General features: G+C 32.2%; 1 protein-coding gene across 1 annotated transcript in view; it reads left to right on the top strand.

Moving 5' to 3' along the window:
* The window catches only part of LOC145239813 (DNA polymerase theta-like), a 168,893-nt gene extending 143,537 nt beyond the window's left edge, over window positions 1–25,356 (top strand). Inside the window, exons 24-28 of the mRNA XM_080103341.1 lie at window positions 3,646–3,830; window positions 10,098–10,209; window positions 14,914–15,038; window positions 19,804–19,954; window positions 23,453–25,356. Coding sequence (XP_079959467.1) covers window positions 3,646–3,830; window positions 10,098–10,209; window positions 14,914–15,038; window positions 19,804–19,954; window positions 23,453–23,685 — 806 coding nt within the window. The 3' untranslated portion in view covers window positions 23,686–25,356. The remainder of the gene's footprint in view (window positions 1–3,645; window positions 3,831–10,097; window positions 10,210–14,913; window positions 15,039–19,803; window positions 19,955–23,452) is intronic.
* Window positions 25,357–25,891: the final 535 nt, after the last annotated feature.

Here is a 25,891-nt window from a genome sequence, read left to right as displayed (position 1 = left end):
CATATTTTAATGTTTTCCGTTATTTTGTGCTTGAGGAATATTCGATTATGGCATGTGTAGTTTATATAAAAATACATTTAAGTAGTTATCGCCTCAAATTTTGTTTTAATTTCGGTTCGCTGAAATTATTTCAAGTAAAGAGCATCAAAAACTATTTCAAAACAAAAAAAAACATGAACTGAACTTTTATTGACTATGGTAACATTTATTTCTTGTATATTTATTTTTTCGAGTAGTCGTTTGTTGGCTTTTCTGCTAAACACTCTTACTAAATAATATTGACAAAATATCGAAAAACAAAGAAACAAAAACAGTTTTGAAAAATAATGAAGCTTTACTTACTTTAGTAAAATAATCCGAAACAGCAAAATGGGATATTAAAAAAGTAAACACGTAATTACTTTAGTTTTTTAAAGCAAAGAATCGATAAAAATATGAATAAGAAGAAAATGGCGCCCTTTTCAAGCAGAATAGCTTTGTTTCAGTTTTACAGTATTGAACGGTGTAGTATTGCGCTGTCGGATTCAGGATTGTACTATTGTAATGTAAAGAATATGCAGAAAGGGTTGTAATCAACTGAATTCCTTCTAGTACACTGACAAAAAAAAAGCTTAAACAGATATATAAATAAAAATAAAAAGGGTGTGTAAATGTTTTTAAAAAGACACGTAATCACGTGAGCAGGAGTTTTTTCTCCTTTTGACATGATAACAAGTAACATTCTTATTTTTTATTATTTATCTAGTTATCTATTTTCAAAAGAGTGACACGTGCAAGTGGAGAAGGAAAAAAAACAGAGTTATGCAAAATTTGTGTCGAGAATTGTCTAAAGTTTCGACTTTTTTTTTGGCTTTCACTTTAATAAGAACGTGAATTTATGAGGTGAATTTATTCGACAATATGATTCAACTCAAAAAATAAATAAAAAGTTAACATTAATTAAGATTAAAGTTAAGGTGTTATTGTGGACACTCACCCTTTTTAAAAAACCTTGTTAAACTTTGTGACATATTTACATTCTATGGAGGTCAGGCGCGAACGAACATCCAATCATTTTATTATACCATATTTCTTCAAACTGAAACACAATTATCAAAGTATACTTAAGCAAATAGATATGAAAAGTCTTTGTTAAAATGGAGTACAGGCGCGAACGCAGACCCCACCATTTTATTATACCATCCCTATTTAAGTTGAAACATACTTATCAAAGTATTCTTATGTACATCTATATCAAAAACCCTTGTAAACGTTTTTTTTTTTTTTTCATTTTTTATTTCCATACTTTGGGGGCCAGGCGCGAACGCAGACCCCACAATTTTTATGAACCACCATTCTGCTAGATCAACCATACCCATTCCTGATCTGCGATACATCTTCTAGTATTATATGTAATCAGTTTTTAAAAATAGTCAACCATATAGGAGCCTATTCGTGACCACACACACACACACACGCACAGACGTTCAGCTTTATATTATATATATATATATATATATATATATATATATATATATATATGCACACACTAGCAGGAAGACTCAACGAACATTGTTAAATGGCTACCAGTTTGAACTATAATGACTTTGGAATTCACGCATTCACCCGTGTTTGGCAATTTGAACTTTGCTTCACTTTCATCTTCATGTTCTGACTCGATGAGTAATCTTCCTAACTGAGGAAATTATTGGACTGTCGATTTCTAATGTCCTGAGAACTTTAACCCTGTCGTGCTACCCTGCAATTGAAAATTTTAAGAGACTTGCATTTCCGCCTTTGCTTTTCTTTTCAGTTCCGTAAAGTTGTTGAAAGTTTATATTAAAATTTCTATTGGGTTGACAAGAAAGGTCTTGTGGTTTTAACTTTTAAATTCAGATGAACATATTTCGGCTAAAACAAAAATTTATTGCATGAAACAAGCACCATCAGAATCAGCACACTTTTGCAAACGCAAAACAATTGGATTTATGCCAGTAACGTAAAAATCTTGCGTTCTGGTAGCGATGAAGTCACTGAAGGCGTTTTTGATATCACTAGAGATTTTTAAGCATTTAACATACAGAAAGTTATCGAGATGTTTGAAAAAGTGGAAGTCAGTAGATGAGGAGTCTGGAGAGTATGGCAGATGAGTCAGAGTTTTGTAGCCCAATTCGTTCAACTTCTGCAGGGTCGGTTTAGCAATGTGCAGTAGGATATTGTTGTGGAGGGAAATTGGACCTTTTCTGTTGATTTATGCTGGGTGTTGTCGAAGTTTTTGATGCATTTCATCCATTTGTTGACAGTACATCCCTGCCATAATGGTTTTGCCTGCATTCAAAAAACTAATGGATGAGACCGGTCACAGACCACTAAACAGTCAGCATGACTTTCTTTTGGTGCAATATTGGCTCTGGGAAGTGTCGTGGAGTTATGTCGGCATGTAACCACTGAACTGACTGCCGCCAGTTGTCATAAAGAACCCACTTTTCATTGCAAGTCACAACCTGGTCAAAAAACATCTTGTTCTTGTTGCGTAAAAGAAGAGAAGATAAAACTTCATAACAACGTTTCTTTTGGCACCCATTTATCAATTATTTTTGTCTTTTCAATCTCTCTCAAGTGGTTGGAAATCATTGTATATGTTACGTCTAATTCAGAAACAAGTTCTCGAACAGTTGTGCATTGATTGACTTCAACTAAGGCTCTTAATTGATTGTTGTCAACATCTGATGGCTGACCACTGTGCTCATCATCTTCAAGACTTTTGTCGCCAGCATGAAATTTCTTGAAGCACCATTGTACTGTGTGTTCAGTAGTGGTTTCTGGATCAAACGCTTCATTGATATCACAAACTGTTTTAGCAGCTTTTTGGCCTAGCTTGAATTGAAATAAGAAATCTTCTTTTTTTCCATCCTTCAAAACGATTATAAAAGTAAACAATTAAATGGAGTGAAACACGTTCTTTAAAATGATATATAATAATATTATAATGAAAACTTATTTGAAAATACATCATTTGAAATCAAAATTAAAAATTCCGCAAGAACTTTCATGTCCACCTAATAGGTTCTAATATAAAGATAATATTTATCTTTGTAGTTATATATTTCTTCTTTCTTAGAACTGCACGCCTGTGGAACTCTGTTCCGTCTGCCTGCTTCCCTCCGGACTACAACTTGGATATCTTCAAGTCCAATGTTAACAAATTCCTAATGAACCGCCCCCTTAATTAAACACTTCATCAAATCTCCACACTAATGTAATGTACTTGCAATAACCCTTATCCCTGAGTGGCTTCCGGGCCGTGATAAGTGGTGATCATTGTGTAAAAAAAAAAAAATAAAATAAAATATATATATATATATATATATATACAGAAATTTTCCCTGGAAACAGATGCATGAGTCATAATATTTGTCGTGACAGCATGGGTGTTGAAACAACTAATGTCTAAGAAAATCTCTGCAAATATGCAAGTGTATCAGTGTAAATGCCTAAGTAGGTTATAAATATAAATTTTGATGGGCGTTTTTCATACTAAGCACACTTATTGTTTAACGGTTAAAGAATGCCTTTTAGGTGTATTAACAAAATCTTGATTCGATCCTCATGTTCTTTACACCCACACATTCCTCTACATAATATGTCCGTCTGTTGTGTTTGCAGGTGGAGTCTTAATAGCTGCTGACTATTCCCAACTGGAGTTACGTATGATTGCCCACATGTCAAAGGACAGCAAGTTAATCAACATTCTCAACCAAGATTGCGATGTGTTCCGGTTGATTGCATCTGAGTGGAAGAATGTTTCTCTTGAGGACGTCCAAAATGAGGAGAGACAACAAGCAAAACAGGTTCGTAGAGGAAAGAGAAACCTCTCATTACTCTTGTAATTAAAAAAAAAAACACAAATCTTTTTTCCATTCAGGCTTTTAAACTTCATGGTTATTTTGCGGAAAAGGATCATTGGAGCAGGTGCAGTGCATGATTTGTCATGACAATGTTGGGTTAATATGGATGGAATTTAAAAAAATTTTTTTATTTTAACTGATTTCATATTTATATTAGTTACGTACCTGTCATGTGCAGGCAAGTTGTTCTTGTAAAGTTAAATCTAGAAGGATTGCTGCAGAAAGTAAAAATCAAAACGTGAATGTTACTAAGATCAAAATAACGATCAGTGATTGTTGTGTTGGAAAATTCTGCTCAAGTTGTGTGGAAAGGGAGTGAAATTCAATGTTTTGTGGTACCTATAAGCATTTGGCTATACAAGAAAAGCAATGGGATGACTGGTCGGTTGAGAGATGATAACCAATTTGTGTGCAAGAAGTGTAAACAATGGAGGCAAATGAGAACTCCGATGTTGAGAAAGTATATTTGGACGGCAAAACAATTGAGATTGTTGTGAAGTCATTTTACCTGCATGCTACCATTAGAGCGCAGGGTGAGTCAGGTTCTTGTGTGATTTCAAGAATTAAGAGTGGATTGAGAAGTTCGAGGAACTTTTGCCATTACTAATGAGTAGGGCTGTGACAACAGCATATTCTTTTCATTGTTTTTACTCTCGAGTATATATCCGACACAGTTAAACCCAGTTAATCCATTGAGAACTACATCACTCTATATAAAAACATAAAATATTGACTGATATATACTCGAGAGTCAAAACAATGAGAAGAATATTCTTTTGTCACAGCTCTACTAAAGAGCAGAACCTTATCACTGTTTACAAATGAAAGAGTCTATCAAGCATGTGTATGCAGTGTGGGGATGTATGGAAGTGAAATCTAGCCAGTTAAGGTTGAGGATATGCGTTGCATGGAGAGAAATGATATGAGAATGATGGATTTGTAGTGCGTTTCTTAAAGATAGGCTCAAATCTGATGAGCTCAAAGGAAGATAAAATCTGAACAGTATAAGGAGATGTGTGTGGAAAAGTAGACTTTGATGGTATGGTCACATTAAAAGAATGGATGAGACTTCTTGAATTAGTAGATGCAGAACAGTTGAGGTAGCATCAGCTTTTGAGTGGTATAAGACATTCAAGTAAGGCAGGGAGTCTGAGGGCTGATGAGAGGTGTGGGAGGAGTCAGGTTGGAAAACGGGATTAGAAACCAATGCTTCATAGGAATGGAACTGTACCTGGGTAGCCCTGTCAGCATTCTCTAGGAGAAGTGCCTTAGGTAATTAGCAATAAACTAACCACTTTTCAAAGGACAAGAAAGTAAGTTGTTAGAGGGAAGCTGCACTTTTAGATTGTTTAGCTCCGATGCATATCCATTAAATATAGCAGTGGCTCTTAGACCTCAATTTTTGGGGGTAAGCCAAATAAATTCATATATATATATATATATAACTACTTCATTTATTCACATAAATTTAATATACGAAAGTATAGATTTATGCGTAAACTTTAAGTATTTACTTCAAAAGTGCTCAATACGTAGGTAGAGCTAGTTAGTAATTTATAAAATGTATATGGCGATTAAGCTACACTGAATATTCTGCATTTTATCCAACTATAGGATTCGTCAGGCTTATGCGCGAATTCTGTCGTAGTTTCTTGTTTTTATATATGTTGAGGATTTCTAGTTGACCAATCAGCTTTCTAGTATCCACCGCGCCCCTTCCTATTAGCCAATGGGCATGCATTTTATCAAACAAAGGATCTGTTTTAGAACTAGGTTAGTGGTTTTAGGTGGCCGTTCTCCTTTTTTTTTTTTTTTTTTTTTTTTTATACATATAAATATACTTATGTGTACACAATAATGCACATATATATACATATATATATATATATATATATCCATATATGTGTGTGATCGTTTATGTATATTCATGTTTATTTAATTTATTTATTTTTTTGTTTTCTATTATTATTGTTAGTTTTAAAGCTATTTTGTATCGCTATCCTAGAGTAAGTTTTATTTTGTGAACACAGTTGTTTGCTATTTCCCGCCTACAGTTTAATAGATTTTGAGGTTCTTTAAAGTACAGGATAGAAAATTTTTCATGGAGGCATAATTTACATGGGTCGTCTAAATATCTGCATGTGGTAGCTTGTCTCATTATTTTCCATTCGACTACCGGCGAATGTCCGCTTTCTTTGAGTTCCCAGTATTTATTCGCTAGTGTTGTTTTTATATGGTGTTTTTTATTTTTGAATGTGCTTTTATGGTCATAGTATCGGGTTTTGAAATCTAAGGAAGTCATGCCTATGTAATATTTCTTGTTATTCGGGTTTTCTTTCGCAAATATCGTTGCTTGATAAACTACGCTTACTCTAGGATAGCGATACAAAATAGCTTTAAAACTAACAATAACAATAGAAAACAAACAAATAAATAAATTAAATAAACATGAATATACATAAACGATCACACACAAATATATATATATATATATATATATATATATATATATATATGTATATATGTATATATATGTGCATTATTGTGTACACATAGGTATATTTATATGCATAAAAAAAAAAAAAAACAGGAGAATGGCCACCTAAAACCACTAACCTAGTTCTAAAACAGATCCTTTGTTTGATAAAATGCATGCCCATTGGCTGATAGGAAGGGGCATGGTGGATACTAGAAAGCTGATTGGCCAACTAGAAATCCTCAACATATATAAAAACAAGAAGCTACGACAGAATTCGCGCATAAGCCTGATGAATCCTATAGTTGGATGAAACGCAGAATATTCAGTGTAGCTTAATCGCCATATATATTTTATAAATTACTATATGTATATATACACATATGTGTGTGTGTGTATATATATATATATATATATACAGCTTTTGATATATATATATATATATATATATATATATATATATATACACAGCTTTTGAGATATATATATATATATATATATATATGCGTAGATCATCGTATAACGATTAGAATACTGTCTGCCTGACGTAAATGAACACTTAAAATTAAGATGTTTAAAAATTCAACGTTATTTCAAGCGGTTAATGGTAGCCGAATGGATACGGTCTCCGCTAATCGAGCCAGAGATGTCTCGTGATGCGAGGTTCGAATCGTTCGACTGGTAGTAATCGTGACACCCTGCACTGAAGATTCCCGAAAGGATGAAACACTAGTTTCTGTAGGTATTTAATTATTATAGTAAAAAAATAATTATATATATATATATATACAGTGATGATCATATTTATTGGCACGGTAAAATAAAAGTTAAATTTTGTCTAATAAATTCTAAAAAAGGGATTAAATTAAAGAAAATAACAAAGTATATTATGTATTTTTAACTGGCCTTTCCGATGCAGCAATCGGATTTTAGAAAAAATAAATAACAAAGGAACAACAAACATAATTGCAAAAAACCCTTGTTCAAAATTATTGGCACGATTTATTTAATAATCAATTGTATAGCCTTTGGCCTTGATTACCTTCCTCAGTCGCTTTTCATAGTTTACAACCAAGTTGTTGCACTCTTCAGTAGTAATTTTAGCCCACTCTTCCTGACAATAATCCTCCAATTGAATAAGATTCTTAGGCTTCCTTTGCATTACCCTCAATTTTAATGTTCTCCATAAATTTTCAATTGGATTAAGGTCTGGGCTTTGTGATGGCCACTCCAAAACATTAATATGATTGTCCTCAAGCCATTTCTTAGTCAGTTTAGCCGAATGCTTTGGGTCATTATCTTGCATGAACCACCAACGACGACCAAGTGAGAGCTCTTTAGCAGAGTCTTTCAGGTTTTCATCCAATATTTTAACATAATCTTCCTTTTTTATGCTACCTTAACAAGTCGCCCTGGTCCAGAGGCAGCAAAGGATCCCCAAAACATCAAACTGCCTCCACCGTGCTTCACTGTGGGTATGGTGTTCTTAGGCAGGAAAGCTTCGCCAGATTTTCTGTAAATATAAGACACTTTATTATGGCCAAATAACTCTATTTTCGTTTCGTCAGTCCATAGAACACGTTTCCAGAATGCAACATCTTTATCAATATGACGTTTTGCAAAGGCTAGCCTTGCTTTCAGGTGCATAGGCTTCAATAAGGGAGTCTTTCTCGGACGACATGCTTTTAAACCAGCTCTCTTCAAAACTCTACCAACTGTATGTCGAGATACATTCACTCCAGAGGTGCTCTGTTCATCAACAATCTCCCCAACAGAGATCCTTGGGTTTTGTTTTACTTGTCGAACAATTTTCCGTTCATCTCTTGGGGAAAGAATCCTTTTTCTCCTTCTACCCTCTAAACTCATAACGTGGCCTTGCGATTTGAACTTGTTTATTATGGCTCTAACAGTGGATTTGGGAAGGTTTAGCTTCTTTGAAATCTTATCATAGCCCTCCCCATTGGTATGGCATGCTACAACAAGCTTCCTGACGTCTTCGCTGTGTTCCTTAGTTTTAACCATGGCGATTGAAAATTATAATTTAGTCACTTATAATAGTTTAAATAAATCGCTATCTAAAAATTATCTGAAAAAAATTATTCACTGAATTAGCGTTAAACAAGCATAATATGGCTATAAAAAAGTTCAGAAAGCACGTAAACCGGAAATTGATTGATATTATACTGATACTAAAAGAAAAACAAAGCCGTGCCAATAATTTTGAACAAGGGTTTTTTGCAATTATGTTTGTTGTTCCTTTGTTATTTATTTTTTCTAAAATCTGATTGCTGCATCGGAAAGGCCAGTTAAAAATACATAATATACTTTGTTATTTTCTTTAATTTAATCCCTTTTTTAGAATTTATTAGACAAAATTTAACTTTTATTTTACCGTGCCAATAAATATGATCATCACTGTATATAGCTTTTGAGATTTGAAAAAAAAGTCACTCGACCACCGATCGAGCAATTACTGTGTGTATAATCTAACAAGGAAATATTTGTTTAACTCTTGTAAATCAACTATTTTATTACTACAAACATTTCAGTAAATATTCAACAAAACGTTAAAATACAACACCAGTTTCTTTACATAGCATCATTCATATTATTGTTCCATAGAAATAAGAATCATTTCTTTGGATGCTTGACTGAACAATGTGTTTTTTTCCTCTTTCAAATGTTCGTCTTTACTTTTGTAAGCATGAAGTGTATGTAGTTGTAGCGTCGAAGAATTTTTTTTCCCAGTGAATTTCAAAATCAGAGAGCTAAATGAAAGCGACATTTTTACTACATGCCGAATGTATAAATTTGACCTCTTGTTGACCTTTAGCGTGACCACTCTTTTTTCAATATGATATTCCAACGGTCTCACAGCTAGAGATGAAAGAATTCACAAATGATGAGGCATAGGTGATTCTAAGTCACCGCATATTTGAGGGTCGTCAAATAAATTAGTTTTTCTCGTTTCTTTATTTAAAGAAATTTTATCGACTGGCAGGCGAGTGATTTACAACTTTTAGTCGCCCCAAGAAAAGACTGTGGTGACCGGTCGTGTAAAGTCTCAAATGCTATATATATATATATATATATATATATATATATATATATATATATATATATATATATATATATATATATGTGTGTGTGTGAATAAATCGCCATTATTTTTTATGGGACGTATATTTATTTTTTATTATTAAATATTTTTTTACGTGCATAAAAATATACCTATGGACATGCATGTTTCTGGCTTTTACCTGTTGTCAGCATAGGTTAAGATCGAACTCATGGCACCATAATCATTCGCATAAATGTATAAGTGTATATATATATATATATATATATATTCATACTACTCTACCCACACTTCTCGTCATCCCTCACAGACTCCCTGCATTCCTTGAACGTCTTACACTACTCAAAAGCTGATGCTACCTCAACTGTTCTGCATCTACTAATTCAAGAAGTCTCATCCATTCTTTTAATGTGACCATACCATCAAAATCTACTTGTCTGCACACATCTCCTTATGTTTTCCTACACTGTATTGACAGTGTTAATTAATAATTAAATTAAAATCTCTATTGGTGAAAAGTCTGTCTTTTCATTTAGATGTTTATATTGAAAAAGAAAAAGAAATATATATACATATACACACACACACTTATTTATTTCATTACATCGTCATTGACTATTTGATATAATATTGAACCTGTCATTGTCTGTTTCAGATTTGCTATGGGATTATATATGGCATTGGAGCAAAAGCTCTTGGAGAAACTTTACATGTTGATGAAAATGATGCAGGACTTTTCATAGAAACATTTAAATCTAAATACCCAGGTAATAATTGATACGTTCTTGACTGCGAGTAAATTATTATTCTTATTATTTCCTTTTTGTCTGTGTCGGAGTTGTAATTTTTTTATTTATAAATTATCAACTTATTAATAACACATATACCTGCTGTGAGACATTTTTCTTATAATCTCTCTCTCTCATCGAAACAATATTATAGTCATAAGCCCCTTTAAGTAAAATTAAAGTTCAGCCCTATTTGTGTATTGAGAATAAAGTTGAAAATTGGCTGCGTGCATCATTTACAAACTTCTTGTTTGTTCAAATCTCATTGCTGGTTGACATTATGACTAGCACATTTACATGGCTTCATAAGTAACTTAATTCACTTTCATTTAAGAGTTAATTCCTGGTGGCCGAGGGGAAAAATGTTAGACTGCAAAGCCAAGATGACTTTGTTTGCGTCTTGTGACCAGCAGTAGTGTATATATATGTATATTAATATTTTAATACATATTAATATTTATTGAAAAAATATTGTAGTTATAAGCTCTTCAAGTAAAATTAAAGTTGAACCCTATTTGTGAATTGAGAATAAAGCCGCCAATCGGCTGTGTGCATTATTCACAAACTTCTTGTTTGTTTGAATGCTCTCATCTCTGTATGAATTATGACAAGCTCACTTACATGACTTCATAAGTAACTTCATTTTCATTTAATGGTTAATTCCTGGTAGTCGAGGGGAAGAACGTTAGACTGTAGAGCCAAGGTTGACTTTGTTGACTGAGTTTGAATCCTTTGACCAGCAATAATTATCACATTCTGCACTGATGATTGTGTAAGCATGAAACATTATTGTTTATAGGTAAAAAGAAATATTAATATTCATTGAAAAAATATACAAGTCAATGTTTCTTTGCATTTTATAGGCGTCAATGTATTAAGAGTTAGAACATTCAAATAAGTTTCAATAAGGCTTAAATTTTTCACAGAATCTAAACACGCCATTGAAATTTTCCTTCGATTCCATCTGGGGTCACTAGAAACAGTTATCAGTCAGGTCTATAAAATAATTAAAATATATCAAAATATAAAGGAATGAAATTAATTTTTTTAAATAGATTTTCTTCGTTTCATAAAACTAAAATCAAATTCAACAGAGTAAATCTCAGTAAAAAAATTTATTTAAACAATGTTCAACATTTAAATAATTAGTTTTATTGGTATTTTTTAGATCTAAAAGAATTAAAGAATAACAGAATTTTTTTATTCATTAAATGAATAAAAAAATTCTGTTATTCTTTAAATATTTGCCAAAAATGTCAAATACCAAATATTGGCATTTTACAGAAATGTTAAGAAATGCAGTGATCTTCTATTTTATAGTTCTATTACCTTTCACTGTTCATAAACAAAGAGAAGCGAGAATAATAGAAATCATATAAGATAAGAGGTGAATGTCAAACATAGAGTGAGAAAGGGTGAGAGTAATAGACAGAAACTTCATAAGAAATGGATGATTTAATGAATGAATTACAAATTACAGGATGGAATGATAAAATTGTCGCCCTAGAAAAGATGACATGATTCCATTTCCGTTTGATGAAAACTGGTTTTCTTTTTTGTTGCATATCATCTACTAGTTAACCAGTTGTGTACAAATCTGAAGAGCTATAGGAGCCTTCTATCATGTCTGAAAGTGACACAATGTTAAATGAGCGAGATCGGAGATGCGCCGCTGTACAACTCTCTACTGATCCAAGTTATAACAACAGGACCATTGTTACCACCCTCAAAATGAAAATCCGTATGGTTCAACCCTTGAGGGAACAGTTCAATAAAATGTTTGGCTACGATTATGGTCTTTGGTATGGTTTCAAGTGAGGGCCACATCATGCTACCTCACATTTTCGAAGTTGGCTTGAAAGTCAACACCAAAGTGTATCTGGATGTGCTGAAGAGTGTGGTGATGATCCCCTGGTGCAATCAGGTGTCCACTGACAGACCTTAGGTGTGGCAGAACATTATGCCAACCCACAAGTCCAAAGAGACCCAGGCTTGGCTTCAGAAGGAATGCTACGACTTTGTACCCTTCTCTCACTGGCCCTACTGTTCCCCGACCTGAACCCGCTGGAATACTTCGTTTGGTCATATATCATGAATGTCACCAACATAAACTCCCACAACACCAAAACCAACCTGATCGCCACCATCTTTCGAGTATTTGCTGAGCTTCCACCGGAGTATGTGGAAAAGGCATGCTCCCAGTTCCGGACCCATATTGAAGCGATGATTGAGGCTGAAGGCAGCTACAGTGAATAGATGTACAACTCTACTACATAATCAAGTTACCTGAATTGATTTTTTCAATAAAAGTTTTAAAATAAAGCTGTTGTTTTCTTTAGGACGACAAGTTTATTGTTCCACCCTGTACTACTAATTATTACAAAATGAATCTTTTTGTTTTTTTAAAACATAACTCAATCCTTAAACCAAATAATATTTTAACATGCATTTTGTGTGATAAAATTATATGGGGTGGGGGTGAATATCTGGGAGAAAAAATGTTGATAAATTCAGCTTTAGTATAATAATAGATGATCATCGTCCAACGATTCAAAAATTAACATGTTCAGGATGGCTGATAGCTAAACACTTCCACATTCATAAAAGAGGGATTTCTGGTATTAAATGTATATAATTAAATGTTAATGTGTTCCAAATTTGTCATCAGAATCAGAATTACTACAAAACAATTTCGTAAATTTCAAATAAAAATAATCATATATGCAAATAAATTCTTGCATCCAGTAAAAATAAAATGTTTCATTCAACAACAGGAATAATTTCTGTTTGTTTCTCTTGCGATACGTTTTGCGAGGTGCAGGTTACAATATGAGACGATTCACATTGTAACCTGTGCCTCCAATCATGGAAGCCGTACTCATTTGCATAAAGAAACTGACCATCAATCAGGATCAATATGAGGGGGAAGGCACACTTAAGTGCTTTTAACAATTTTAAACGATTTTTTCAATAAATTCGCTTAATGGAATTTTTTAATTCATCACTCACCTGAAGACGACTCATGGAAGTTGAAAACATGCATGACTATGGCAAATTTCTTTTTATACTCGAACAGAACGTTCGAAGATTGCCCCTCTAAATGGAAAAACGGATCACAAGAGAAACAAACAGAAATCGTCCCTGTTGTTCAATGAAGCATGCATAAGAGAAAAAATGCTGTTCAAATATACTAATAATAAAATGTACATATGCGCAAGCATTACAAAAAAAAATAATAATGGAAATCTGAGACTTGTTGTCACTCAGATTCCAGAGAAAACCACCTCATTTTATAAAAGAGTGATCACTGATAATGACACATGTGAGAACTCTTAGTGAATAAAAAATAATAATAATCTTCTTTCTCCTCTTTACTCTATGGTGTGCGTTAGGAAGTGATTCTTAAAGAAAAAGCAGACAAGTTGTTGGAAGTAAATAACTCAGGACAATGGTTAGAAATGATTAATCAAGCTGTCCAAAGGCATATCGGTTCCTTCTAGTTCACCAAAGTTAAGTAAAATTGAACCTGGACGACCATTTGGGAATATGCTCTCTGCTTATCTTGGCATTGTTTCCAATCGTCTTGGACTTCTGCCTGCCACCAGAATCATGCCGTGTCAATTCAGGAGCAGTGTGGTTGAAGATTACGCAACACTTGCTTCACAATTACACGCATACTTACCCTTGTACAGGGTATCCATTGTTTTTTAAGACAGAACAGAGGTGATAACAAAGAGAATACAAAATGATTTGTAACAGTTATCAAAAGAAGCAGAGATTACTGGAAATCTGGGGAAACTTGTTGTTACTCGGTTTCCAGGGAACAGTGGTTGGTTACGGGTAATGATATATGAGAATTCCTAATGAGTAAATAATAAAATCTGACAACCCTATCCTCGCTCTACAAAAGTCACAGATGTACCAAGCAAGATTGGTACCTTAGGAAATGGACGTTAAGGGTCTGAGAGGATGGAAAGACCAAAACAATAACCCCCTGTCTAGACCTTGACTGGAATGGTACACAGAGTATGGAATCCTCAGAAGGATTATTGTCATTCAAATTCCAGAGAAAGCCATCAGCCGTTATCAGCCAGAACTCAATAGTAAACAGTTTGTGTGAGAACTTAAAGTGATTTGCAATGCTGATCAAAAGAGATGAAGAGTACTGGAAACCTGAAGAGACTTGCTGTCACTCAGATTCCAGGGCACACTACTTGTTATTTATGAGATAGGCTTTGAGACGCATTTTTCTTTTGTAATTTTCTTTTAAATCTACTAGAGCTATCTAAACATACTGGCTTCCTGACCGAAAATGCCGCCAAACATTGATCCTATTGTTTTTTGTTTTTTTTTCCTTTCCCTTTGCAAAACTCAATCATGTACTGCAAAGTTAAAATCCCAAACAACAATTTTTCTCTACAAAACAGCTGAATAAATATTTGAAGATATAAAGAATTTTGAGCATAAACACTTTTTTCCAAAATTATTGGATTTGGCATTAAATAATCTGGAAAAAGGTTGATATGCCATAAAACAAAACAACCAAACCCTTTTACATTTTGTGCTGTGCTATAATAATAATAATAATAATAATAATATAATAATAATAAGACAAAAAAGAAGTTTGTTGATCATTTATGAAAGTAATCAAAATATTGTAAAGAATATATTTTTTTTTTGTAGGAATGAAGTCTTATTTGCGGCATCTTGTTGAATTTTGTCGCGATAAAGGCTACATACAAACGATCACTGGGAGAAAACGCTACTTAACAAATATCACGGGTACAAACACATATGCAAAAGCACAGGTAAGTGATCAATGACTTTTAACCAATCAGCTCCTTTGTTGTTTATTTATTGATTTATATTTTTTGAGCATCTTTTATTTTAATCAAAAAATACATTAAAAATTAAAAAAGGCATTTACTGTTTGAAACACTCAATAACAATTTAAGATTTAACAGTTAGAAAGATCAGACGCCTGTGAAATTGTTTTAAATAAATATTGCTATTTATTAAAAATAAAATTGAAATTTTTTTCTTTTTCGAATAGCAAAGTATTAACCTCCAGGAAATTGGGCAGTTTGTTCTTTTGTTTTTGTTTTTTTTATTCCTTTTATATGCCGTGGTGGTGGTAATTCCTGGCATGGACTTTGAGATGTTTGGAGTTAAGTCAAGAATGATGAATATGTCCGATTACAGATTTTTGACGTCCAATTTCCTGAAGATGAATATGTTACTATTTGAAAAATTAAAAAAAAAAAAAAAAAAATTCAATTTTATTTTTAATAAATAGCAATATTTATTTTTTAAAATTTCACACTTGTTTGGTCTTTCTAATGGTTAAATCTGAAATTTTTATTGAGTTTTGTTTTAATTGAAATCACTCCTGACAAGACATGACTTTAGGGAAAAAATTGGAGCAAAATAAAATATATTCCTGCCAATAGCATAGTGGAAGGAAAATGCAATAAAACTAGGTTAGTCCAATCAAGTATCAATATGTCAGACGAATTGCTATTTGGGCTTGACTTTAAAAATATGACTAGATAATTTTTTTAGAAATTGCTCCAGATGGGGGCATGATTTTATGTAAGGAATTTAAAAAAAAAATACTGTTTCAAAGTCAAAAACTAACTAATGATAAGTGTTAGATGAATAGATTCCAACCTAGAAAACAGCAATTCTTCCCTCTTTGTCAGAAAATTATTTAAATTGTAAAAAGACCTTATGAAAATTGTGTGTGTGTGTGTGTGTATATATATATATATATTAGTGTTGGGACGATTAATTAGAATCGGGAATCTGAAAAATCAGAACTTTTTGGGGTATCGGTATCGGAATCAGAAAGATTATAGTCTAATTTCCAATTCCAAACCGATTCTTTAAAGTTTTTAGATTAAAAATGAAACAAGCACAAATTGTTTTTTTTTTCATTTTATTAGAAGTTGTATCTTTACAACATACGACAGAGAATGGCCACAGAATGCATTATAAATCTCATTTACAGTTTTAACATTGATTAGCAGAGTTTAATTTATTTTATTTATTGGTCATTTATAACTTGTCCATTGCCTTTGTAATCATTTCGCATCTATTTGCTAAAATGTCTGTGTGCCCTAGTTCATATGATTATTAACAAGTTTTACAAGGAGATAAATTTCGTTGGTGGCAGCTGTACATTGGGATATTTGTCATTGGCTTCTTCTGAAATAAAGTTTTATGCCACCTTTTTAAACACAAAGAAATCCTCAGACTCTCCAAACCTAATTTGATTTGTTTTTATTAGTTTTTATTGTAAGCAAATTAAATATTCTAGAGGTCACTTGCCTATTCAATATCACAGATTTTAAAAAGCTTTTCGCAGTTATTTGATAAATGGCCATATGACATCTATTAGAGACTTCAGGCTTTAATATCAAAGATTTAACATGTTTGAAATTTCTTTCTGGTGCTGGTTTTGTCTGATCATCACATCCTTTGAAATATTTCAAGTTTCCTGATATTTTGTTTGGTTTTGGCACAAGTGAAAATATAGATGAAAATTTCACAAGTTTATCAAAACTTTGGAAAGGCAAACATTGAGAAGTTTGTTAACTTAAAAAAAACTTTCATTTACATTTACAATACCCTAAATATGAGATTCTCTTTTTTTAGGCGATTATGTGTGAACAAACTAAAACATTATTTTTAGAATTTAGAATGGGGTTTCAGTTGTGCATATAAATTTAATGTAAACTGCTTCCATTTCGATACATTATAACTTTTGAAGCAGTTGTGTAATTTTTACCAATAATTCTAAGTCCGATCAGCAAAATCATAAAATCACATGTAATTGCTATATTTTTTGTATTGCCACCCGTACTTAGGGTTAGTTAGTAGGAAAGAAGCCTGGTTTTTATGACTTTTAACAATACTATATATTAATACGATAGCGTGTGTGTTATTTATTTTGTGTGTCACGATTACATCTGAGTGACTATTGTTTAATTATGGAATCCCATTTCTTATAATAAATAATTTTACCAAGAATTCTTCATAAGTTTTGGTTTCGATTTTGACTATAGCTGGTGGAACCCCAGTGATCTATTTTTCTTTAATAAATAATCTTATACAGAATTCTTCATAAATTTTGGTTTCAGTTTCGATTATAGCTTGAGGAACTCAAGCTGATGCACCCAAGTCATATGGATATATTTTTTTATTTTTGAAATTGCAAATTTATAACATATAAAAATCGATAGAACATTAACTCTATAATAATATATACAAAATCTGCAAGAATTAAGATATCATATTAAAGAGTACGTTACAACCTGGCTATGCCGGGCGTCCTTGCTAGCTTAGATAAATACTTTTGCAGTTTTAACAAGAGTTACAATAATATCAGAGCATCTCTATTTACGCCATGAATACCAACATCAATATATTACATATGAATGAGTCCCCTTTGGAATTTCCACAGGCCTCGCTAGTTGTTATTATTTGTCTCGTTTTTGTTTTGTTTTTTTACAGCAAATCAATTTAATAACCCACCAAATATATGTAATTAAAATAAAATTTAAACATTCATAGAAGGAAGGCACATAATAGTTAACGAAGCTTAATGCTCTCTTCATGTTAAAAATGTTTTTCCAAATAGTAACATTATTATTTAGAAATTCGTTCGTAACAATGGGGGCGTTGTTAATATTTTGTTCTTATACCATTGTCTCATTTTACCTACCAATCGTCGACTATTTTCAACTGTTTATGAAAACTTTCAAGTAGCATGTTGTATACTAACAGCAAACTGATAGAATTTGGCTTTGTTTAAAATCAAAAGAAACTTTTTGTTGTCTTTCAACTTGCAATGCATGACAAGGAAAATATTTGAGAAAAAATATATCCAGAAATTACCCAGGGATTTATGTAATAATTTGAAGATTTATGAAAAAAAAAAAAAAAAGCAACAAAAAAACAAGTCTAATTAAATCTTTATAAATATTAAAAGAATCTGAATCGGGAATCAAATCAGAATCTGAAATTTAGAACGGAATTGGTAATTGGATTGGAATTGGTAAAAATTTTGGAATATATATATATATATATATATATATATATAATGTTCATGTAAGCAAAAATTAAACACAGAAATAAACCAGTAAAAATGAGAGCTTTACCGGTTTTGTTCAGTGTATGTTTTATGTTTGTGTTTTATTTCTTACTAGCCAGGGTGCTTGACGTTGCCCGGGTGATTAGAGGTGTGTGTTGAGCAAACAAAAAAGAAAAGTGGTAGTAGGCAGGCAGGTTCGAACTTGTACCACGAAGGAGGAAAAGAATGTGAAATAAAGAATGTAATGTCTTTGCTGTTGTGCCATTGCCAAACCGGAAGTGACGTAGGTTTAAATTAAGGCTAGTCAATCAAAAAGAGAGGATGACTTTCGAAAATATCGGCAAAAAAGGAAGTGGCCAGTTAAGTGTGAAAGAATGTTTTTAGTGAAATTTTTTGTACTTGCCGTGCGAAGGGTCGAGCTTCAAAATGATACCGATCTCGTGAAAATCTGTCGCCTCTGTCGAAAGTTTTAGGCAGATACATACATACATCCATCCATACGCTTAAACAGACGAGTGAGATCTATATTATAGATTAGTTGCTATATAGGAATACAGAATCTTTTCTTAAATAGAATTTCCCCCCAATACCTGCGACCTTCTTTAGTGTAGAAAGAGATATGCACGAGGGCAGCTTATTGCAACCAATGAAATAGAGTTGAGCCAATGGAATGAAAAGATGCATACACATGACCAGTATGTACTCACAGGGCACACGGATGACCAACATTCTACTGTCTGCTGGCTATCCCCTCCTTCTAATTCAGACACAATTGGCAAAGGAGGTATGAGGGACACTTTTAGAGAGGCTTTAGTGGATATAGACAGCATTGAGATAAAAAAAACCCCATAAATTGTTGTACGTCTTCTTTGGTAAAAGGGAAAAGGAAAGCAAAAGAGAATAAAAATATATTGTGCAGATGTTGCAATATAGGATGCAGGACATATTGTGTTTTGGAATTTTTAAGATGAGGATTATTAATTCATATTCTTTGAACTACTGTTCTCATCTTGAGTGTTATTCGCACAACGTTTCAGTTGATGTAATCTCCAACCTTCTTCAGGTGTATCTTGTTGAACTAGCAAGGGCCCATGGCATAGTAGATAAAGTAATTGGTAAAATTCAGTTGTAAAATGAAACTCTTTTGGAGATTGCAGCTTCAAATCCTCAGTGTGGGCAAAGTTCAAAATGCGAATTACTTGAGACTTCTACACAGTCATGGTTGACAGAACGAGAGTGACTGGATTAAATAGAGGGTTATGTTCAAAATTCCGTGCAGATTCCCAAGTTTGACAGAAAGATTCTCAAATTTGACAAGATACACTTGAAGAAGGTTAGCGGCTACAGTAATTGAAATGGGGAAAATATCATTTAAGATAAGTCCAAAGAATTCCCATAAAATGAAGGTCATTTGGTGTAATTTAGGAATGTGATGAAGAGGTCACTGATGAACTCCTGTATAATTCTTCATGTTTCAGGCAGAAAGGCAAGCAGTTAATTCCACCATTCAAGGATCAGCAGCAGATCTTGTGAAGAAAGCAATGGTTAATATTGAAAAGGAATTTGTTGATGAATTTCCACAATGTTCAGTGCCCCACAGAGTTCATGGCCAAATATTACAGAATCAAGGTTAGTAACAATTTGGACAAGTCATTATAACATGTTTTAAATGGAAACAGATTTCCAAACTATATTTTTTTAAATTTCAAAGCAGATTTTAAGACGTCATTTTTCTATGTAATTTGTATGCATTAAAAAAAAAATGTCTTTTTTTAACTTCTGAGGAAAACATGACCAAAATATTTAAAAAAGTAAAAAAAAAAAAAAAAAAAAAAAAAATTGGGGGGTATTTATATATATACTAGCGAGGGGTACCTGGTGTTGCCCGGGTGTTTGTAGGTGTGTGTGGTGTTAAATAAAAAAGAAACCAATGAGGGGGGGCGGGGTAGGATCGAAGCCGAAGCCCTGAGGCGAAGTTTGAAAATAAAATCGGCCAGCCAGAATGAAGCATTGTTATAAGCGAATAAGTGAAAGATGTTTGAAAGTCGTCGAGCGTTACGACGACGACGACGATGTAAGCATTGTTATAAGCGAAGTAAGAAAAGAAAACAACATTTTAATTAAGCGGGGGGGGGGGGGGTAATGAAAACATCGAAAAAAAACACAAAAAAAACTAACGTAAGGCAAACGAACAATGAAAACAGAAAAACGAACACGTGAAAAATGGCTTAAATAAGCCTGTTTCGATATTAAAATTTAAAAAATTGGTGGGTACCCAGGTGTTTTGGGGTGTCGCTAAGAATAAGCGAAGTAAAAAAAAAACAGGAAAATGAACGTTACGTGAAAAATAGCTTAAATAATACAGGGTTCAATATTTAAATTAAAAAAATTGAAAAAAAAACCAAAACATCTCACACCGCGATTCGAACCCAAAACGTTTAGATAATGAACCAAGGCCTTAACTACCTGAGCTAAAGCGACGTATATGAAATTTGTTCGGTTTTTCAACTATTTAAAGTAAATCAGGTCACGACGTCATGACGTCATCTGACGTATTTCAGTCCAGCGTCTTATCCATTACGCTATGATGCCATAGACGATTTACTGCTTAGTCTTTATCGTTTATATATTTACATAACTTTTTTGTTGTTGATTTTTTTTAAACGATATTGAGGTTAGCGTCTTCACCTTGAAGATCATATGTTTTTTTAGAAATTGCCCATTTTTTATTTTGGACGTAAACAAATAACATTTTCATTTATTTATTTATTTTTAAAACAGTAATCTACGTACATGTATGTTTCAGGGCCCTACCCCTCTTCAGCGTAGCTTGACTGTTATTAGGACTCGAACCCTGGATCTTATGTATTTCAGTCCTAATAACAGTCAAGCTACGCTGAAGAGGGGTAGGGCCCTGAAACATACATGTACGTAGATTACTGTTTTAAAAATAAATAAATAAATGAAAATATTATTTGTTTACGTCCAAAATAAAAAATGGGTAATTTCTAAAAAAAACATACGCTCTTCAAGGTGAAGACGCTAATCTCAATATCATTTTAAAAACTCAACAACAAAAAAACTATGTATATATATATATATAGAGAGAGAGAAAGAAAGAAAGAGAGAGAGAGAGAAAGAGAATAAATGACAAAAAATTAAATTCCAAAATTCATGATGTTAACCATCTTATAATTTATTCCTATAATTCAGTTGACTTATACAATTCTTAAGTCAACTGAATTAAAGGAATAAATTATAAGATGGTCAACATCATGAATTTTGGAATATAACTTTTTGTCATTTATTCTCTATATTGCTCTGTAATTACATTGAGCTTCTTAAATAAGAATTGATATATAAGAAAATATATTTTTACAGAAATATAAATAAATATATATATATATATATATATATATATATATATAATAATGTTACTTATACAGAGAAATATTACATAGTCGCTACACTGGACATGCTAATGTTTTGGACAATTGGTTGGCAAGAACCAAAAGTCCTTGTGAGGCAACGTAATAAAGCTTATGTGCCACTGAAGGCATCTGGTTCTCAAATGGAAGAAATGAAATGTATTTTGTTTTTTATTTAGAAAAATAAAATGTTAAAATGCTAAATTTAAACGGGGGTGGGGGGTAGGTTAAATGATATTTTGGACTAAAAATTTAATGGTTAAAAAAACAGACAAGTGCAGATTCTTTTTTTCATAAATTGAGTTTAATAAATAAATATATTTATAAAAATCAATTCTGCACTCATCTCGTTTTTTAACTGTTAAATTTTGAATTTCAATATCAGTGCTTTTTTAAATAGTGGATTTTAACACGTGCACATAACGTCAGGTTTAGAAGTGCCAACTGTCAGTTAAACGGTCCTGGCTTGAGGCACTTGCTTGTCTAGTCTGCGCTGAAGAGCTGTAATACAGCAAAACAGCCTGTCTGTAAATGACTATATGTTCCCCCTTGCTCTTGGGTAGAAATCTCATAAGGAAATTGCCAACTGCCACTAACTAACAAAAGGCATTGCTCATTGGGTAATAACAATTTGAGCTTTCCGGTAATTGATAATGTTTATATTGAGTTGAAATTTTGCTTACATTTAGTGAGTGTCAGATAAAAGCACGGGTTAAAAGCACTGACTGTTTTTTATCTCAGCTTGAGGCACTTTCTTGCCATGATGACTTGTCAGGCTAATGCCTGAAATTGAGGTTTTTGCTAGTTGATCAATCAGATTCTTTGTTATTTCTGCTTCCATTTCAGCAGCCAATGGTCATGCTTTTATCAGAGAAAGGTTCGGTTAGCTTGTAATTCACCTCTCTCTTTGTTTATTTTTCGAGAGGAATGGACCATCTTTCTTTGTGTATTAAAAGGTGACCCTGTTTTAACTTGGGTTTTTTTAGTTTATTTGTTTGTATTAGTTTAGATTTTTATTTATTATTATCTACAGATATGTATATTTGTTTTATTTTCTTATTTTATGTATATTTGTTTTATTTTCTTATTTTATGTATATTTGTTTTATTTTCTTATTTTATGTATATTTGTTTTATTTTCTTATTTTATGTATATTTGTTTTATTTTCTTATTTTATGTATATTTGTTTTATTTTCTTATTTTATGTATATTTGTTTTATTTTCTTATTTTATGTATATTTGTTTTATTTTCTTATTTTATGTATATTTCTTTTATTTTCTTATTTTATGTATTATTATCCTGAAGTAAAGTTTATTCTGTGTATGCAACTGTTTGCATGTAAAAAATAAAGTGTATGCTGCTTTTGCAGTTTAGTAAATTTTGTAGTTCTTTAAAGTTTAGGATTATATATATATATATATATATATATATAGAGAGAGAGAGAGAGAGAAGGTTCACTCAGATTCTCGAATTTTACCTAAATAGCATGGCATCTGATAAATTGATATTTGGTTCTGCCAGTGAATTACAAAAATTTTGAAAAAAAATCTTTTTATTTTGCATAAAAAATAGGCAATACAATTGATTCTATGCATTGGTATCTCTGAAAAAAAAAAGTCATTTAATTTTTTTATTAAGATTTGTAACACATTTAAAATAATTCATATCTTCTGTTTTTAAAAAAATTTTTTTTTTCAGCTGAGCAAAAACGGTATTTTCAGCAAAAATCTGCAAACTATCGATCCGGAGCATTTCTCCTCTTGCAGATTCATGATGAATTGCTTTATGAAGTAGCTGAGACAGATTTGAAGGATGCAGCCAGAATTATCCAAAATGGAATGGAAAATGCCATGAAACTATCTGTTCGTATGCCTGTGAAATTGAAATGCGGACACAGTTGGGGTCGTTTGGAAGAATTCACTCTTGATTGAATTTCAATTTCACTTCATTCTTTCATGAGTATCTTTTTCTGCCAACTAAGACTTTCATCTATCTTGTAGTCAGGGCATACCACTCCTCCTCCCCTTGTTTTATTTTATGCAATTAATTGATTAAGAGAAAATTTGAATAATATAGCGATAAAAATCTACTCAATGAATTATTTGAAAAGAAAAGGATGAGAGTAATTTAATCGAGATTTCTAAATATGCAATTGTTTTTTTATACATTTTTCTTGCACTGATAATTTTTTTTCTGTGACTTGTATAGTTGGTAATTCAGCTTCTTTTTTTTTTTAATTTTTAATGATAATAATAATAATATTTTTGGGACAAATAACTTAATAGAACATGTGTAAACATTTTTTAAGAATAAACCGAATGAATTCAGAAATTATTGAAAAAGAATGAATTTACCAGGACAATTGTTGAAGTTTATCTAATGAAATTTCCACCGTTTCCTTCACTAATTGAGGACAGAAAAAATAAAATATCAGAACTTATACTACACTTTTAAACTATGCTTAATTTACACTCAAATGAAATAAATCAAGAATGGTGCTTGCCCATCTTCTTCCTTTGTCATCTCCAAGGCTCATTCATTTCTAATTCAAATTTTAATTGGCAGCTTTACTGGCAAAGGACAGAACAGATCAAGTATAGTATCACAACAGATACTACACTTTTAAACTTTTGTGGAATTGCATTCACATCAAACAGATTCTCTAAATTTAGACAAATGACATTTTGGCATGGGTTTTGTTCAACTATTGCTTTCAAACATTCATTATTAAGAGTGCCTGGTTGTCTGCTACCTTTGCCATTGTCAAAAGCTATCATTGGTTTCTGAAACCGCCTTCATAATATTAGATCATTTGTTGACCATTCTCTCCAGGTTCTGTTAATATTAGCAGATCTTTTGTGGAAAAATATGACTGATTTTGAACTCTTGCAAGAAAATTCTGCTTCTTTTGCAATCTTTCTTATCAATGGTTACAAAATTTTCTTTTGAAATTATTGTCAATTTATTAAAATACACATCTATTATTAAACAGAAATGAGAGATTGAAATTATACGTTCATTTCTACTGTAACATCAGTGAAGCATTCTAATAAAGATAGGTTATAATAAACTATTCATATTATTAACGACATATATGATTCAAAATTGTATTCTGAAATGAATTATTGTCGATTTATTAAAGTGTACACATCATCAAATGACCAGAGTTAAGCAACATTGAGCCTGGTCAATAATAAAATGGGTGGCCATTTGGGAATTCCAAGTGCCACTGGATCCAAGCAGTGTTGATTCAGGAGAGGTGTGGTTGAGAATTGCGTAATCCTTGTCTCACAATTACATCTGCAGCTGCTCTTAGATGAGTGTCCATTGTCTCTTGAGACTGAACGGAAGCTTCAATGCACATCGATTAATAAACATGAAATTTTGTATAAAACAACGAAAATATCAAATAATGAGTTTTCTGAATTTCATTTTTTTTTTTTTTTCTATAAAAATGCAACTGTGATACATGTTTTATGATACAAATGATCCATTTTATGAAACATTTTGGAAGTTTCTATAATTTATGGAGGAAATGAAAAAAAAACAAAAAAAAAAAAACTTGTATTTTGTACATTTCATAATAAATTATTTAAAATGAATATTATTGCTTTTTTTCTGTGCTTTGTGTAGTTGGTGATTCAGCATCAATACAGAATTTGTTGAAAAAGCATAAAAGTTCCACAATCAATTTCTTCCATTTGTATAGCATCTAAAATAACAATCGAAGGCAGACGTATCACCACAATGTGATTGTTATTCTTCAACAATGTCATTAAATTTTAACTTGGACTCAATACATTGTGTCCGAGACAGTCGCAAGGAAACAAACAAAAGGAACAAATTTGACTTTGTTTTCAGTTATTACAAAATTAACTGTATTTTTCAAACAATGCTTGCGTCTCGGCTTTTTACAGTTCCTCTTGTCCCATGTCTTTTAAGACGCTCTTCTCACTCCACGTGATTCACTCGCTGTTGCCGTGTACATGTTTTTCGCTTGCTATCGCCCACATGTCCTTTTTTTCTCTGCCTTTTCTGTTCCTTCCTCTGCTGTGACGTCAGCTTGTGCAAATGGTTTGATGGCTGCTGCTACACGCTAGCGACTCTGTTACATCACATTTAGTGCTTAATTTATAT

This window comes from Euprymna scolopes, chromosome 19 (genome assembly GCF_053919585.1).
Source record: "Euprymna scolopes isolate OS-2025 chromosome 19, ASM5391958v1, whole genome shotgun sequence".
In the NCBI taxonomy this organism is placed as follows: Eukaryota; Metazoa; Mollusca; class Cephalopoda; order Sepiida; family Sepiolidae; genus Euprymna; species Euprymna scolopes.
This window is presented reverse-complemented; position numbering and strand designations above follow the sequence as displayed.